The following is an 18,924-nucleotide window of genomic DNA, read 5'->3' on the forward strand; positions in this document are numbered from 1 at the left end:
TGTTCTCACTTATCCTCTCTCATTTCCCACTGCATCAATCACCTGACCCACTTAAATGCCTCAACATGATCTAGAGCTATATTCTTCACCTGAGGTCTTAAAAGAGTTACAAAATGGTGTGTTCTTGCGGTATATTCTTCTGTGGAAGAGAGTATGTTGCTTTCGTCGGAATTCTAAAGGGGTTTTTGATTGAAAAAACGTTAAGAATCAGCTACAGAAAAGAGCTCTGGATCGGAAAACTGGGAAGGCTCATTTTGTCACTGATCTGCTGGGAGACCTCGGGTGAGTCTAAACTTACTTACCTGAATATTTTTCATAGTATTTCCTGCCTAAAGTACAGAAATGAAGGTGACTGAGAACTGGAGAAGCTTTGGACAACTTGGGACAAAGTCATGTCCATCTTAATTTTATATGGTACCCTTAAACACTGGCCCTAAGGCATGGGGCATTTACCCACACGACCCAAGAAATCAGAAGAAACAGCAACACCAAAAAGGCAGGCTCAACTAGCTCTGAGTCCAACACAACTTGGTCTGTGATGCGGTGCTGTTCGCTGTGTCAAACATTAGTGTTATCTTTTTTCTTTTTTTTTTTGTGGTATGCGGGCCTCTCACTGTTGTGGCCTCTCTCATTGCAGAGCACAGGCTCCGGACGCGCAGGCTCAGTGGCCATGGCTCACGGGCCCAGCCGCTCCGCGGCATGTAGGATCTTCCCGGAGCGGGGCACGAACCCGTGTCCCCTGCATCGGCAGGCAGACTCTCAACCACTGCGCCACCAGGGAAGCCCATTAGTGCTATCTTGTCATGGAAGAGATTTGAGTTGCTGGTGGGTAAGAGAATTCCCCAGGCAGCTCAAGACGGCTCCAGCTTGCTGAGACGGTGGATGCTGAAGATGACATATGGGGAGAAAAGAGAGGCCAAAGCCAGCTTCATGTCTGGCTGAGATGTCTGTGACTCACACCAAGTATGTAGGCTGGGGTTGTAGACATAAAAGCCTTGTGGGGCCACGACAAATTGGGAGCAGAGACACTGCCTCTGTAAGAGCAGATCGCTTTTGCAAGAGAAGGGGCTGGGAGTCTGGTTGGGACAAAGGTTAGTAGCTGGAGCCAGGGACAAGACAACAATGCTAAGGAAGGCTGTCTTGGAGAAACAGGGGAAGAAAGGCCTGTAACTACAGTGTTGGTAAGAGTGAAATTATAATCCAGAATTCTTTTCCAGTTTTGGGAAAGATGCCTATTAGAGTCCTCTTATGAATTTCTAAGAAAAGAGGAAGAGGTAAGATAATGTGCTTTGGGGAAAAAGAAATCGTTCAGGGAAGACTGATCCTGAGACTACGGACAGGCTGCGGGGAGGGCAGAAATGGACAGATAAAGCACCTGGGTTAACAGTAGCACAGTCATGAAAGAGGCAGGCTGTGTTCTGGAGAGGCACCAGGAGCTAGTGAAAGGGGCTCTGTGGACACTGAGTCTGAAGAGAGTGTAGCTGGCAGAATCAAGCAGTCTCCCAGCTCTAAGAGCAGCTTGACTAGGTCAGGCTGAGACAGCAGCTTCTCTTTGGAAGGGGCTCCGAAAATTCTAGGTGGAATAAAAGAGCTGTCATCAGAACCAGGTTTTCTTTCTCCTGGGCCACCGACCTAGCTCAGCTGACAAGGGCTCAATCACCAGTCACCTACCAGGCCACAAGAACTGACCCAAATACACACTTTAGGAAAAATCACCAAGGGCCCTATCAAAAGGCAACATGGACACTCCCAGCAGCCAGAGACCCTACCAGACCAGCCACACTGTGCGTGTTCTGTGATCTGCAGGCTACCCTTGGAGAAGACTCTGCACCAAGTGAAGGACAACATTAGGATGGCCTGGAGGCAGAAGTGGCATTTAGTCGGCTGGAACCCCGCAGTAGCCCACGCAGCAATCAGCCTGATCTGCATTGAAGTACAGAGTTTCACTCTCCCCACCTGGCTGGGTCTGGAAATTGATGACAGACCTGGCTGATTCCCAGGGTCTTGAGTGAAAGGATGCCTGAACAGACCTCTCTCCTCCAAAAAGCCAGAGGAAGGGGAGAAGCGGGTGTCATCAGGACTTAAGACAGAGATGCTTTGGTTCCCTGTCGCCTCCTACCCCCTACTTCAATCAAGACCAGTTAATTATCATTTTTATTCTAAACTAAGCTTTTCAATCTGCCTTCACTATTATGAGCCAGAACCCCAAGCAGAAAGGAAAACAGGCAGGACACAGACAGAGCCAGGCTGTCAGAGATCCGTAGCTTGACAAATTAGGGCTTTAACAATATTCTATTTCCAATTTTGTTTCTTAAGTTAATGTCTATGGCATTTACACAAACCTGAGACCACCTGTTGAATTTTTCAAAAAGGGTTTAGAAAAGAATCTTTGATATCTATGCTTTTGCCTGCAGGGAAACTTTACTATCACTAGGAAACCAGAGAACGAGGGAAAACAAAGAAAAAAAAATACTGCCTTAGATTTAAAAACACCTAATAACTATACCAGTCTTTTGAAGATTTTTGGAATGGAGAGCTAACCTTACCATCCCCTAGGTGAAAAGGACACTTTGAGGAGTGACGCCGAGAACGAGTCAGGCTCTAGCAGAATTCGAATTTCCCATCTAGAAGACCCCACCTCAGCGGGGGTGGTGGTGGTGGTGGTGTGATGAATTGGGACATTGGGACTGACATATATACACTAATACATATAAAATGGATAACTAATAAGAACCTGCTGTATAAAAAAATAAATAAAATTCCAAAAAAAAAAAGACCCCACCTCACTGGCCAGATCCACAGGTGAATGCTGATGACTCCAGTCCTCAGCCTGGATGACCCCCTGAGTCCCCACCCCGCCAGCCCCTTGAGCCACTCACTCTGGTCGGCAGATCACCAGGTCTCCTTTGTTGGTACCATAGGCCAGGCCGAGCCCTGGCTCGGGCAGCCACCGGGCAGAATTGATGCTGACATGTCTCCGCTGGTCAGCAGGCATGGGATAAAGGACGTTGAAAACTCTCTGGGTGAGGAAAAAATAGGGAAGAAAAGAGAATGGGAGGAGAAACAGTCTGTTACCAAGAATAACAAAATCCAAGGGGAACAAAGTCCCTCCTATAGCCTAAAGCAAGTTAACCACAGGGAAGAAACGAGATGGTTGGACTGGGAATGGGATGACTCTTAACATATATCTGAGAACTTGGGGAAGCACAGGGGAGGGTGGGACCCTCTTACTTCAGGTGAGGGCTAAGGACTGTCAGGAAATACCAGGGGCATACTTGGACCCTTCTGCATGAAGCTTCACTATGCTCTCCTCACAGCCTTTAACATTTCTCACTTCATTACTTTTAAGGTAACCCCCTGGAAAGCCCCATGCAGAGCCTAGCACACCAGGAAGGACTGCCCCAAACTTTCCTCTGACCAGACCAACCAGTGAGAGCCAACCTCCACTGGTAGTCCTGTTACCATGGAAATCACAGCACTCTTCACTGCAATGGGGAACTGAAGGTGATAGGGGGGCGGGAGGGGGTGATAACATCAAAGAACATTCTTAATTCATCTAATTAAAAGCAATGTTAAAACTGCTATTGTTAAGGAAACCTAAAAGGTGCAATAAGATGTAGGAAGCAGGGCAGATGGGAATCTTGAACACACATGTATATGATTTCTTTCTAGCTTATATAAATCACCATTAAACAGATCAGTTCCATTTATCAAAGGGAGTCTCCTTTCATTAGTCTACATCTTTCCAAAGCTACTATTTTCTCAGGGGGCAGCTTAGCTTGTCTCAGGTTGGGCTGAAGGTGATATCTGGCTACTGAACTACACAATGTTCCAGAATCAACTTTAGTCAGAGACAGGGGCAGGGCAGTGGAAGAATGAAGGGCATAATTTAAGAGTTAGAAAGATCTGGGTTTGAGTCCTGGCGTCACTGCGTAACAACTTCTCTGGATCTCAGTTTAAAAAGAGACAGCACCGGGCTTCCCTGGTGGCGCAGTGGTTGGGAGTCCGCCGGCCGATGCAGGGGACATAGGTTCGTGCCCCGGTCCGGGAAGATCCCACATGCCACGGAGCAGCTGGGCCCGTGAGCCATGGCCGCTGAGCCTGCGTGTCCAGAGCCTGTGCTCCGCAGCGGGAGAGGCCACAACAGTGAGAGGCCCGCGTACCGCCAAGAAAAAAAAAAAAAAAAAAGAGACAGCACCAACACTCAAATAATAGGAGAGATTAAAAGAAATGATGTATATAAATGCCTGATGTGGTGCAAGCTCATAAATGGTAACTCTTGTTATTATTACCATGAACCTGCAAGAAAAACACGTCATCAGGCCCTATGAAAAGGACGTGAGGCTGAGAATCTATAAACTGGAGTTTTAGTCAATACAATGTTTTCTCTTTTAGCCTCTTCAGGTTTTTATAAAATAAGGATGAACTTCATCTGTCTTTACCTTTAACCCTTTACCTAAGGGTTGATGGAAGGGAAAAACATGAGAGAACAAATGAGAATGTGATTTAGAAAGTAATATTAAAAAATGAATTTAGGTCAGTATAATAATAATTATTTTTCTGATTATCCTGATGAGAGACCCTGCTCCCCCAAAAAGGTAAATACTGAGCTAAGAGTCCACGCCATCTACAGAAATCAAGTGATAAGAAGTCCTGCATTTGGGAACTTGTTCATGTGCCTTGGGTAGCTATCTGAAAGGCCTTTACCAGGACAGCCTCTGGACTAGAGAAGACAGCGGCACGTGTGCTCGATGTAATGACACACACACAGAGAATCCTGTTATAAAAATCCCCCAGCTTTGTGGTGCTGAGAAATGTGCCTGGGCAGCTTATAGCACACTGCTGGAACAGCCCTGTTATGGTCCTGAGGTCGAATGGGTCTGTTGCAAATATGGAACTGGCTCTGGTTTGAGGCATAAGACAGACTGCCCCATGGCTGCTGCTGCCTTAAGAACCTCCTACCTCCTATGTCCTCCCCATCTTACTCAACTCCAAATTTAAGAATTAACCAGGGCTCCTTAAATCTTTGGTCTGAGGAGACTACTGAAAAAGAGCCCAATGAAGTTTATGAATTTCTAAACTAGTCATCCAGAACATGCTTGCCTGACTTTTGGATAATCCCTTCCTTACACGTACATACCTGGCAGGAGCCTGGAATGAATTCATGGATACTCCTCTCCATCGGCCTCACTACTGGCTGACTGTCCACAGAGATGGCAATGCCAGTCTTTTCCCCTTTGTACCTAATCAACACTTTTCCTTCAGGTCAGGGGATGGGTGTGGGGCCTTCATCCTTTCTCACAGAGGTTTTCACTTTTCCAGAAGATAATCCATGGTTTCTGTCCAACCTATCGGCTATATGGTTAAATATGACTTGATATACAAATCAAAAGGACAAAGTGGCTGTGATCAGACAACTGTGGCTGGGATCACTTAATCTGTTAAATTTTTCTTCTCCCAAAGGTCAGATAATGTAAGTTGGGGATACACCCAGAGTTCAGAAGGGATGTGTGTTAATTTCAGTGGGTTGGATGAGGGGAGCCTGTGGCAGTTCTAATGGGATTCACAAGAGTCTCCCCTAAAATCATAATGATTCATTATTGCAGGCAATGGGCCAGGAGGGCCAGAGAAAGTGGTCTTGCAAGAAGGGAGACAATGCAGTTAGTAAATCAAATGCTTTGAGGTTGCGCTGAGTGTTTTGACCGTGGTCTCACAAGAATAAGGACTCTTTTCTAGAAATGTTCCAGACCAGGAAAGAAGCAAACAAAGCCTCTCACATGTCACAAATTTACCTTTTATAGTCTGTTGCTGCAGAGGGATTAACAAGCAAACACTATCAATTTGCTTCTAAGTACAGGAATTTGCTCTGGGGACAAAACCATCAAGAAGCCAGTATGATGGGTGACCCAGCTTAGGTGAGACAAGGTCAGAGCAACTGGAGAGAAGTAACTAAAGGCTGAGACCCCCTAGACCTTGCTGCACAGATATTCACAACCTCCATGGCTATAGGAGTCATGGGGTATCGATTTGTCCTCCGACTCTGGCAGCTCCCCACCCTGCCCAAGTCCTTAAACAGTGTTGAAAGGGCAGCTTCCAAGAGCCCATCTCCTCCAGTGTTTGGGTATTAGGCTAAATCCTGCTTTGTGGCAGGAAGCCAGAAAATGCCACGTGAAGATCAGTAGCCTCCAGAACTCCTGATAAGCACTTGCTTACTTATCACACTCTAATGTGGGGGTGAGAAGGAAGGAGATGACACAGAGGATGCAGGATGGGTAGGATCACTGATTTACAGGTTCTGAGAGGTCATCTGATCCAATGTTCCTATTTCACACATGCCTGGAATGAAAGGACCCTAGAGGAATGAGAATCTGGCCCATTTGGAAAACCACCCAGAGGTGTAGTTTCCATTCCTTTCTCTGGCCGCAGTTTAACAGCTCTGAAAGTACCTCACGGACAGGAACTACTCCTCACAATTAGCCCTAGAGACAAGACAATACTGGGCAACAAGTTCCCCAATGCTGACAGATGGCTATAGCTCTGGCTACTCCCAAACCATTTATGGTTTCAGCCATCAGTCTTTCCAACCCAGTGACTGGGTGATCTGTGAGCCTCCTCCCAGATTTCAATGGGGGCTGGCTCCATAAACCCAAAGTTCATCAGCACTGACAAGAACGAAGATCCGAGACGGTAAAGGAAGCTCTGGTCTTTATTTTAAGGCACTCCAAATATATCTCCAGTAAAACCTTCCTTAACGCTAGTCAGGTGCCCAGAAGCTCCCTGTCAGATGTTAAGGACAAAGCCGGGGACCTGCCAAAAATGCCTCCCCCTCTCTGACAAAAGTGACACCTTATGAAGCTACACCACCAAACTCCATTATACTGGAGGAGGATTATCAGGTTCTGGGGTCCCTTTGTGGGGTTGGATACAAAACCTGGCTGCTGATTCATGTTTGCAGAGGCCTGGTTTCAATCTGTCTCCAGGGCAGCTATTCCCTGGTAGATGACAAATGCTGACAGAAACCCCCCTCCCCAGGCAGGCTGCTCTCATTTCTGTCTAACATCTGTGAAGGGAATTGGGATCAATGAGCTAGAAGGAACGAATTTTTTAGAGTCAGTGCAGTCTCAGCATGTCAATAGGGAATGAGTCAGGTCACCAAGATCTTTACAGTTCTAAGGAGTGGGAGAAGGTAATTCCTCTACTTCAGGGGTCCAAGACAATCTCTTGTACCACTTGCCTCTATCCCTCAAAGTCTCTAATAGGAAGTAGGAACAAAAGAAAACAGTTCCCAGGTCAAAACTAAAAGCGTCTTGTTTCTTGTTCAAAGATAGACAGGAAAAGAACGAGAGGTAGCCAGGGGAACTCAGTGGGAAACCTTCCTCTCCATCCTTCTAAAATTTAGAGGAAAAATGTATTGCTGCCCTCAACAAGATGCTTTCTTTTCTACCACATGTTAATAAAGCTCACACCATTAGTCCAAGTAGCAAACTGCATTGCTCAGATCAGCCCAAATAAGAAGCTAAAAGAAAAAAAACTTTGCGGTTTTCTTGTTTACATTTGGGAATCTCATTATCCTTAAAAGCTGGAACCTTGCCACTGTGGCAAGAGGTCAAGTGTGGTCGGCAGATCTCCCTTGTTTTAACCAAGACAATGAAAGCTGGCTGAAGGAAGAGGACAACTGGAAACTGAGGCCAGCCAGAAGGACCATGAGAGAAGTCGCAAGCCAAACGGGCTTTGAGGAAGAAAGGACTTGTGAGGAGGAGAAATGCCTTCTGGGTCGTGATGAGAATCAAGGGAGGCTTTAAGCTTTTAGAGAGGGTTACTAGAGGAGAATTAACTCTCTGGAAAGAGGAAAAAAAATCAGTGGAAAGCAGATGCTGAGAGACAGCTGACCTTTTCATTGGAAATGGATGGCTACACTTCTTGTCACAGGCTGAGAAATGCACACATCCCAAAACAGGCAGGGGGAAGGATACTACGGTCATCCTTTTTTTCTTTTGGGTTGATTTGCTTAGATTCATCAATTACTGGAGTTTCTTCATCCCTAGGAAAATGTGATTGTTTCTCAGAACCTTTAATTTCTTTTACTGTCTCTAAGCCTTCTTTATATTCTACTTTGGAGTTTAGAACTCATAGAATGTTGATTTTAAAGTGGTTATTTAAAAACAAAAATCGGAATACCAAGTCACTTTACTTTCCAGACTCTTTGTTCAGTTGAAGCAGGAACAAATCTGCCTAGAACACTCTTGTTTAAACCAAAGCTCCCCCAGCAGAAAAGAAGCGCAAACAGCTCCTTTTCTTATCTCTTGGGAACTTGTTGCCCTCCTCTGTTCCTGATAACCTGATGCCTTGTAGTCATTTCCAGCCAATCTCCTGTGATTTGTTGAGACCTACAGACTGTGTCTTATTCACCTGTTCCCCTCAAAGAGATCCCAAGGACAGTCAGAGAACAAGAATTTTATTTTTCAATCGGCCTGATGCTTTCCAAAGTCCATCTCTGGCTATTAGGATTGAAGCACAGAGATTACTTCAGCTGAGGGATCTACTTCTGTGCTGAATCGAATACCAAGGCACTCAACGCTCCTGGAACTCCCAGAAGTTAAAATAATTGCTTCCTCCTGTGCCCACACCTCTGTGCACAGTACAAGTTCTTGAACTTCCTCAGTTTTCTAAATCTCAAAGGAAATGGCCAAATAAGTAGTTGTTCTAGATACTCAGCTCAGATAAGGGAGCCTTTCAATATATTCACACACTTTACTTGATCCATATTTTTTTGAAAGAAGAAAGCTCAGGACGGGGGTTACAATAAAATACCTTCAGCTTCTACAAATGCAGAATTTGGTTCTCCTACCAATTCTTTTTTTTTAAATAAATTTATGTATTTTATTTATTTATTTTTGGCTGTGTTGGGTCTTCGTTGCTGCGCGCGGGCTTTCTCTAGTTGCAGCGAGCGAGGGCTACTCTCCGTTGCAGTGCGCAGGCTTCTCATTGTGGAGCATGGGCTCTAGGTGCGCAGGCTTCAGTAGTTGTGGCACGTGGGCTCAGCAGTTGTGGCTCACGGGCTCTAGAGCACAGGCTCAGCAGTTGTGGCACAAGGGCTTAGTTGTTCTGCGGCATGTGGGATCTTCCCGGACCAGGGATGGAACCCGTGTCACCTGCATTGGCAGGCGGATTCTCAACCACTGCGCCACCAGGGAAGCCTCTCCCACCAATTCTTAAAAAACAAAATGTTTTGTCTTTCACTTCTGAAACAGCCACTGGGAATCTCTTCACCATTTCTCAGTGCTGTGACTGGAACCCTGAGAAACTCACTGATACTGGGCAGAACTGTGGTCATTAGCAAGACACTCTGTATTTTCATAAGAATTATATCTAATACTTATGTTTAATTACCATTTCCTGAGGCACATGCTAGGCACACTGATGGTGCTGGTGAGTAGGGGTGTGTGTTCATGTACGTGCAGGGAATACACAGCACACAAGATTTCAAAGCGACATATTCCCAGAATGAATGCTGAGCGCCTCCTGTGTGCCAAGCACAGTGAAGGCTGGGGATATAGCAGTGAAAAGACCCATTAAGAAGCCAGGTGTCCAGCACGTATGCATCAGGAGAGCAAGGTCCAGATCCATTCTGTTCATTGTATTCCCAGACCTAGCAAAGTACCTGGCCCAGGGTAGGGGTGCAATAAAATTTTGCTGAGTGAAAATAATAAAATGCAGCATAGATTGTGCTCTACTAAAAAGCCATGGAGGAAAGAAAGCATCAAAGTCAGATGAATCTGTCATGGAAAAATTCGCCTAAATTAATGGCTTTGATTGTAGCTCTAACGTTATTTTTAATTTTTTATTTTGCCCCCTCCCTTCTCTGACAAACTGCATCAGAGACACCCCTGACTTCTCTCATACCTCCTCCCCCTTTCCTACAACATGCTGAAGAAAGGAACTTTTTGAGGATAGATGCTTTGTACCACATCTCAGAACTCAACTTTAAGATAATTGCAGCGGGAGCAGCTTTTAATCAACTGACAAGCAGCTTTAAGAAAATTAATGAGGACAAAATCTTAGGAAGGAGTAAATCATTTCTGACAACAAAGCTGTCTCTCTTTTATCCCAATCTCCCCTTGAAGAAATAGTACCCTTCAAGGATACAAAAATAAAATATCTTTATTTTTGGTTTTTGCCACTCCCAAGCCCAGACAAGATTAAGAAGCAGCTCAGTTCCCTTAGATTGCTGGAGAATACTCTGGATTGAACTAGAGTTCTAGGTCACTTTTTTTTTTTTTGGGCTGCATTGGGTCTTTGTTGTTGTGCGCAGGCTTTTCTCTAGCTGCGGTGAGCAGGGGCTACTCCTCATTGCGGTGCATGGCCTTCTCATTGCGGTGGCTTTTCTTGCTGCGGAGCATGGGCTCTAGGCGCGCGGGCTTCAGTAGCTGTAGCACGCAGGCTCAGTAGTTGTGGCTCGCGGGCTCTAGAGTGCAGGCTCAGAAGTTGTAGCACGTGGGCTCAGTAGTTGTGGCTCACGGGCTCTAGAGCACAGCCTCAGTAGTTGTGGCACACGGGCTTAGCTGCTCTGCAGGATGTGGGATCTTCCCGCACCAGGGCTCGAACCCGTGTCCCCTGCATTGGCAGATGGATTCTTAACCACTGCGCCACCAGGGAAGCCCTCTAGGTCACTCTTGAAAACCAAACTTTTAGAATCTAGGAAGTACTGATGACTGGATTTGACCACAGGCTAAATTCAGGGCAAGGAGTAAGCCACAGTAAAGATTATATGTTGAAGAATGGAGATAGGACAAGCCAAAAGAGCCTATGCATGTTAGTTACATAATGCTGGTCAGTGCTGGCAGAGCTGGCTACCCATCCCGACCCAGGGTCTAAGCTACAATTTAGTTATGACTAATTTGAGTACTCTGGACACCAAGCCTTTTCTGTGGTTCATTTTAATGAACTTATAATAATAATAATCAGTCATCACTAGGCTGTTCTGTGAAGATGGCTATGAAATGGTATGAAATAAAGAAAGCCAACTAATGTTTCTTTATAACTAGGGTGACACTAAGATATCCATTAATGGGTACCACAGCGACATCTTCCATCCAAGGATAACAGTGAGTTGAATGTTGGAAAAAGGAACTCAAGAACTACACCTTCAGATGGGAAAGGTCCTGGAGAGAAAGATATTTCTTCTCACTTTTTAAGCCTAAGAATCTCTGTATTCTATAGCACGAAGGCAAACAGGAATGGGATCACGGTTAAGAGCCTCAACAAAGTCAACTGTGGGCAGGCAAGAATTTTAATTAGAATTGGGAAAAAGTCTCCACAGCATTAGTCTTTAAAGTACCATCACTAGGATGCTAGCATATCCAGAAATGCTAAGGGCAGGAGGTACTCATCAATTTCTCAACTTCCTGAAAGTATATGAAAGATCTGGTTAAAGGAGCCATAGAAATAAACCAGATGAGATTCCAGAGACAAGGTGAGAGCAAAAAAGAAAACGACAAAGCTATACTGACAGGTGAGGTCTAATTGGGATCCCCATGCAGTTGATGATTGGTTCTCAATCTTGACTCAGCATGCAGACTCAACTGGAGGGCTTGGTAAAACAAGGATGGCTGGGCCCTACCCTCAGAGCTTCTGATTCAGCAGCTCTGGGACAGGGCTGAGAAGCTGCATTTCTATTAAGTTCCCTGATGATGCTGACTTAGTCCCGGGGAATACACATTGAGAACTACTGGCCAGTTAGATATAAGTAGGTTGTAGGTCTAAAAAAAATCTGCTTCCTTTTCCAGCTGCCTAGGACCTACTGAGAATGAAGGGGATGCATATCTTTAGAGCTGGAGCTCTAGAGGGAGAAGGTATACAAGGGGACTATCCACTACTGAAGAGCAGAACTCTCAGGGTCAAGAAGGGGTTGGGGGAGGCGGGAGAGAAAAAAGGAAGAGGGGGGAGAAGAGGGGGGAGAGAGAGGGGTGGAGGGAGGGAGGGGCAGGCTTTCTTTCCAACACCCCCTCCAAACTAACAATCTGTCTGGGTAATAGTTGCTCAACCCTTGAATACAGTTTCACCGCATAGCCACAGAGAAAAAGCTTTCAATAAAATTGACCCTTAAGTATTGATGTTTGAGGCTTGGCCTTAAAGAGCACAATGCTGTCTCATGAAGAAAGGAGAGCTAAACTGCTTTCTGTCCTAGGGCTTCTTCTCCCACCCAAGTCCCTTGTCCATCACTTCTGCCCAAACTGCCCCAGCACTGCCTCCCCACCTACACCCACACCTCGACCGCTGACGTTTGCCCCCATTCCTAGGTAAAACAGCACTTATTACAAACTGGAGGCATAGTTTGCTATATGACTATTTCTGGTTTCATTAGTAATTTTATATTTATGTTATTATGCTTTCACTTGGTTACAACCAAAGTTATTACATTGTGTAAGTTACCATAATTTTAGAAAATTAATTGCAGTTTTCTGCTACAATATTGTGCCTTGTTCCAATTAGAAAATGAAAGCAGAGAGAAAACTCAGGCAGTTTAGTGTTTTGAGAATTCAGCAAAACTTCAGCTCAGCAATCTTTAAATGTCTAACTTAAAGACCAAACAGAAATTAACAAAAAGTCCTACTGGCTCAAGTGTGAGGGAGTCAGATGGCACATAAGACCCTGAGGCAGAGATAGTAGCATATTCAGCCTGGAAGAGCCTCGAATCGACAGACGGAAGGGGGAGATAAAATATGTGCCTAGTCTTATTTTTCCTGATTTGCCAATGATACTAAAATTGGGAAGACTAAGCCTAGCCTTAGTAAGCAGAGAAGGGAAATATCTGAGGACCCTAGATCCTAGAAACAAGGATAATAATTAAACTCAACGTGGGGAAGAAAATAATTCAGCACATTGAGATATTCAAGGGAGAACCCTGTAAAGCAACAACAGCTGAGAAAAATGGGAGGTGAAGCACGGACAGCCAAAAAGCTAAGAGTTTTATAGGAGATAGAACACAAACACCACTGTGCCTGCAACAAAATTAGCAAAGGATCAAAGCATCACACATAAAACCACGATAAGAAGTAAACCTGAGACTGTATCTCTGCCTCTGCTGAAGAGGCTGAGGGCAGAAACCTAAAATGAAGAAAGCAGTCATTAAGAACAGCAGTTCTCAAACTCAAGTGCGTATCAGAATCATCTGGAAAGCTTGTTGTTTTTTTTTTTTGTGGTACATGGGCCTCTCACTGTTGTGGCCTCTCCCGTTGTGGAGCACAGGCTCCGGACACGCAGGCTCACGGGCCCAGCCACTCCGCAGCATGTGGGATCTTCCCAGACTGGGGCACGAACCCGTGTCCCCTGCATCGGCAGGCAGACTCTCAACCACTGCGCCACCAGGGAAGCCCTGGAAAGCTTGTTTTACAAATACAAATACCCGGTCCCCTTCCTGCCCAATTCTTATTCTGATTTTGGTCTGAAGTGGAGTCTGTATTTTAACAAGGACCCCATGCATTCTAATGCAGGTTGTCCAAGGAGCACAGTTTGAGAAGCACTGATCCAAAGGTCTGAAGAACTGCTTAGAATAAGCATGCCAAGGCGAAGAGCAATTAGCAATTCATTTTTACAGGAGTTTTCACATGGGATTGTGTAAGAGATCATCTCTTGGGGAGAGATGGTCACTTAGTGGGAATTAAAATAAGTCGATGCTCTGGAGGATGCTCTCCTGGGAATGTCTGCTGGCCCAACAATTTCACCTCTCTGAACGTTACCACAGTGAATTCCAAGAGGTAACATCACAGAGAAGGGGGATTCTGGGTAGAAAAGCTCTAGGACAGGCCCAGTACCCACAAATTCCTTCAAGGACAGAGCTTGACATTACAGATGGAGACAGCCACCTATACTTACCTGTGCAAAGAGGGAGATGCTCTACTGTCCCATTAAACCCTCGCTCCCTGTTCTCAGACAAAAATGCACTTCTTGCCTTAAACGGTGGTACAGCACAGCTATCCAAAAAAGCTGGTGTCTTCCCTTCCACCAGTGACTGAATTCAGGGACATGTGCTGAGTGCTTTGGTGCCTTTGGACGTAAGGGGCAACCAAGACCTGGAAAACCAGAAACCTTTCTGTAGCATGGGGGTTTAAAGTCAGACTGGGTGGACACAGGGTGAGCAAAACCTTGTTGAGAAGCCCGGATCCTGCCTCTTGTGTGAGAAAAATGCTTCCCAAATGAGAGTTTTCTAGTTACTTCAGCTCCCTCTCCTAAGTGGCAGATGGGGTCTAATGAGAATCAAAAAAGCCCTGCTGGGAATGCTGAGAAGTAGCTCTTGTCCTGAGGCATGCAGCAGCTTGGCTAGGTGCCTTGAGCCCCTACACAGCAGACTTCTCCAACTGCATTCCCTGAGCTGCCGGCCCCATATGTGACAGCATCTTGGCTCCCGCCCTGGAGCTGTTTGCCTTTAGCCAGATGTTTCTGGCTACTTATAGAAAAGAGGAACCTTGCTAGGATGGAGGACTGGCAGGCTGTGCCCAAAAGTTGGGCAGGAGCCCTCGCTTCCAGAAGAGGCTGGAGATGTCCATTAGTGTTGCTGAAATCAGATCCTCTCTTAATGATTAGAAACAATTATTCCACAATTAGGTAGGAAGGGTTAGAAGAACAGCAAGGATCAAGACTCTAGGTGGTAAAAAGCAGACACCAGGTACTTTTACCATCCAAATCTGCTTAAGATAAGAATATTTAAACTAAAATTCACCTTCCATCCTCATTTATCTAGGTAAGAAAATAGGATTGATGAACTTCCCGCAAAGTCCTCTCCCAATCACTCAATGTCAAATATTTCTAGTCACATGGATTCAAGAATCAGAACTTTCCTGTCATTGTGATGTCAAGAGCAGAGAATGCCTTGTTTCTACCCTTTCAGAGGCATGGCAGGACACGATGTCACCCATCAATGGTTCTGCTAGTTACCACCTAGAAACAATAAGGATGCTTTTCTTGAGATTCTCTTTCATTTATTCAGCTTCTCCTAAATGAGAGGTTTCTTATTAGGTATTTGGAGTTCATAAAGATGAAACAGACACGATCCTACTCTCAAGGAGCTCATGGGCCAAGAGAGGAGAATGATGTGGAAATAAATAACTGCAGTTTGGTGTGATGAGTGTTAACACAGAGAGTGTGCTAGGTACAGGGGTGGCACAGGAGGGAGTGATCAATTCTGTTTAGGAAGGTTCCATAGAAGGGGAAGAGCTTGCAGGCAGTTGGGTTTCAGGGAGAAAAGGGCACTCCAGGTAAAGGTACCCTGGCAAGAGAGAGCCTTACTAATTCAGGGGGCTTGGAAAGTGGCTCAGTAGAGTTGGATAGAAGGTCCTTGTAGGAGACAGGAGGGACAAGAGGCTGGAGACACCACACCTGGCCACCCACTTTCTATTGCTTTGTATATAATGGGTCCTATCTTTAGGGTTTTTTCTTTAAAACAAATGCTTCATATTCCAGGCTGAATTCAACAAGCATCTACATGTGTGGCACTAAATGAGGGACCCCGGGGGATATGCCCGTAAGAAGCTTACACTGAACCTAATTGGGTGGATTAAACATACACACCACACTGCTAAAGAAAACACAAAACAACACATAAACAAGTACATAAAACTATAAATGGCACAGCATAAGTGCTAAGGGAATTCACAGGTTCTTAGATTGAGACCGAGCTTAAACACCATCTAATTAGACAAGTGTTCAAATGCTCAACTCCCCTTGACAAAACCCTGGCCAAATGAGCAACCATGGGATGTGGGAATAATCTCAGTCAGAAACTAGACAGGTTGAGTCCAGGAGGCCACTAACCCCAGGATGCTCAGAAGGCTTTTATGGCAATACAAGCAAGGACGGCTTCAGACAAGAAAGGGTCCTAAATAGAACATTTCTCTGCTACTGAAATGGATGGGACAGTTAAGAGCATAGCAGCTGCCCAAAGTCCTTATCCTCCATCGTGATTACAACCTCAGGAAAAGAACATTTCATAGTATACTATCTATCTCTTTTTATAGCTTGCGTCCTGAAAAATTTATTTTAAAAAGAAGCATAAATATTTCATTGGGTTCTCTGTGTATCTCCAGACTAAAGGTTTCATGTTGAGGTAAGGAAGTATTCAGTTTGGTCTTTATGCAAAGATCCTTTCAGGCCTCTGGGGACCCAGCTCATGATTTAGGGTATGAGAAAGCCCCTGCCTTTTAACAGTCCAGAGCTTCCAAAAGTGCGGCCTGCTGGTCATTACTAGGCTGGACTGGAGTCCTTCCTGCTCCTTATGGGCATGACATCTCTGGTCCTGGCTGGGAGACCACAACCTTGTCCTGCATTACCCTGCCAGCCAGGCCTAGGAGAGCCGCCATACAGTGAAGCCACGAGCAATGCACTCACCCTCATGGAGGTCTCGCCACCATGGGCCTGTTGCAGCCTGAAGACCTGGGCCACCATGTGCTCCGTGGAGGGGTGCAGCAGGATCCTTCGTGAGGCCAAGCCCACCATTACATATCGACCCATCGGGGACAGGCTCACTGAAATGGCATTGGGACCTGAGGGCCAGAAAAACAGAGAGACATCTCCCAGAGTTCTTGTTATTACAAGGGAATAATTTTCCCTCTTAGTCTTTTCTCTTTCTCTGTAATCTTCATCTTTGTTTGGTCATCCTGGGGTTAATCTCATAGGATTGTAGTGAAGAGTACAATGAGAAGGCATGTAAAGTATTGAGTACAGTGTTTGACACATAAAAAGTACTTAATAAATGCTAATCAGTATTATCATAGAATCACATTAAAAAAATTATTATACTGTAAATACTATTTTGAAATCTACTTTTTTCACTTCATCCATTGCGAACATTTTTCACCATTAAATAGTCTTCTGTAAGAGCATTTTAAAGGCCAAATGGTATTCTGCCTTATTAATGCACCATTATTTCTTTAAGCAACTCTTCACAATTTGACATTTTTCTCTATGATAAATAACACTGCTGTGAACATCCTTCTGAATAAATCTTGCATAGTTTTCTGATTATTTCCTTAGAAGTGAAATTACTGGATCAAAGAGAACATACATTTTGGGGGCTTTTAATACACAATGCCAAACGGCCTTGCAGTGTGTGTGTGCCCACTTCCCCAAGCCATGGCCAAGAACAAAGCTCTCCCTTATTCCTGCCCATAACAACAGGAGTATGCTGGTGATGCCACTGTGGTAGGGAGGACTCTTATTCTGAGATTCTTCTGCAATGCTACCAGCCAGCACAAAGCAATCTTCCTCTGACACGTGCCCCAGTGAAGCAGGGGCAGTATGTGACCATTACTCCCACCTAAGCTATACCTCACCTAGGAATGCCCAGGCCAAGGTACCAGCATCCCTTTGTCACTAGGTTGGGCTTCCTATCCCTTACCAAATCGCTTGGTGTAGAGCATTTCGCCCAGGTTATGGGGGGCCAGAGAGTACACTGCCAGGATGCCTTCATCAGGAAAGCCCCTTTGGCTGCTAGGGATGAAAGCCGCCAGAAGCTGGCCATCTGCAGAAATGTCACAGCTGGCATCATTGTAGATCTTGCAGTTCTGCACCAGCACATTCATGGAGGCTGCATCAGACAAAGAAAGAAAAGAGGGTAAGAAAGTTTGGAGTTGATGGTATAAAAAATTCTGGGTCAAGAAATCTGGGGGCCTCTCTAAGGGCCTGAACCTGAACCCTCTCTAGAAATACTAAAGGCTGCCTTATCAAACTAAAATGTCATGGAACAAGCAACACAAGACACACAAAAGATATGTCTCTTCTACCACTTTAATAGGAAACTACAGAGAGTCAACACAACCATAACCACATGCTGAGTCTTAGCTCACACTTAGGAAACATCATTTGAGAGTTGAGCTAGGGAAAAAGTTATTAAAAATTGTTCCTGGAGAGCCACTCAACAGCTGTTATTGTCCAAAACTGAGATGAATGAAAATGTAAACCCACTGATTCCAAGAAATAGGTGATCCAGGTAAAACTTCCTTGGGGGTGAGAATCCTACTCCCCAACTCTATGTGACCTTGGAGAAGGAAATCATTTCACCAGTTTTCGTCTTATTTTCTCATTTAAGAAAACTGGAGCATTTAGGGACTTCAGTCTTCTGGACGGCTCCTTGCTAATGCTAATCCCTAATTCCACAAGAGAGGATGAAGAGAAACAAAGCCTAGCCCTGGCTGGATGGCTGGAACTATTTTCATTTCTCACTACGCTCTATCCCTCACCCATACCATAAGCCAATGACCATGGGCAGCCCCAGTCTGCACATAGCAGTTACTGAGAATTAAGCACAGTCAGCCAGGCAGCAGGCACGCTCAGCACCAGCGACGGAACGGGTGGGGTTGGAGGTGGGGTGGAGGAATGCCTGTCGGTGGGGAGAATCGTGCCACATGACAGGACTAATGAGATGTTAGCTAGCTCTGGGGCTGCGCCCGCATGATTTGTTCCGGTTTTCATTTGAATCCCTCTCTGAGGCCCATTGTGCAAATCCCTGCCGGGAGGAAGTGGCCTACCCTTGATGTGAGCCTGGAATCAGATGGCCCACACCATGGGCATGAGCAGAACAGCACAACACATCCAAAGGGATCAAGCTCCTCTGGGCTCTGTCTCATTTAGATCTACTTACATGCAAAGAGACTAATTCACTTTCTCTTATTTGAAGGAGATCACTTCAGATGTCCACTGTCAGAGGCATTATGGTTAAAACAAACAAAAAGGCAAGCTCAACTGCCCTCACCAGATTCCAGGTGATCTACTCCAGGAAGTCAAATGGCCTGACCAGGAAGGTCAAGGGCAAGTTTCCCCAGGAAATTACCTTAAGGAAAACAAAACAAAGAGCTGCTTTCCAGGGGGAACTTGAGACTTATGGGATCAGGGATTCAGAGTGATTTCTAAAACTCTATATCCATCCCCCTT

General features: G+C 45.3%; 1 protein-coding gene across 15 annotated transcripts in view; it reads right to left on the reverse strand.

Annotated features, from left to right (window-relative positions):
* Positions 1-18,924, reverse strand: part of AMBRA1 (autophagy and beclin 1 regulator 1) — a 177,809-nt gene that overhangs the window by 14,900 nt on the left and 143,985 nt on the right. For all 15 annotated transcript variants that reach the window (XM_073808864.1, XM_073808859.1, XM_073808860.1 and 12 more), the window contains 3 exons: positions 17,393-17,581; positions 16,384-16,538; positions 2,880-3,019 (listed from right to left, as the gene is read on the reverse strand). In XM_073808864.1, coding sequence (XP_073664965.1) covers positions 2,880-3,019; positions 16,384-16,538; positions 17,393-17,581 — 484 coding nt within the window. The remainder of the gene's footprint in view (positions 1-2,879; positions 3,020-16,383; positions 16,539-17,392; positions 17,582-18,924) is intronic.

The sequence above is a fragment of the Tursiops truncatus genome, chromosome 8 (genome assembly GCF_011762595.2).
Source record: "Tursiops truncatus isolate mTurTru1 chromosome 8, mTurTru1.mat.Y, whole genome shotgun sequence".
Taxonomy (NCBI): Eukaryota; Metazoa; Chordata; class Mammalia; order Artiodactyla; family Delphinidae; genus Tursiops; species Tursiops truncatus.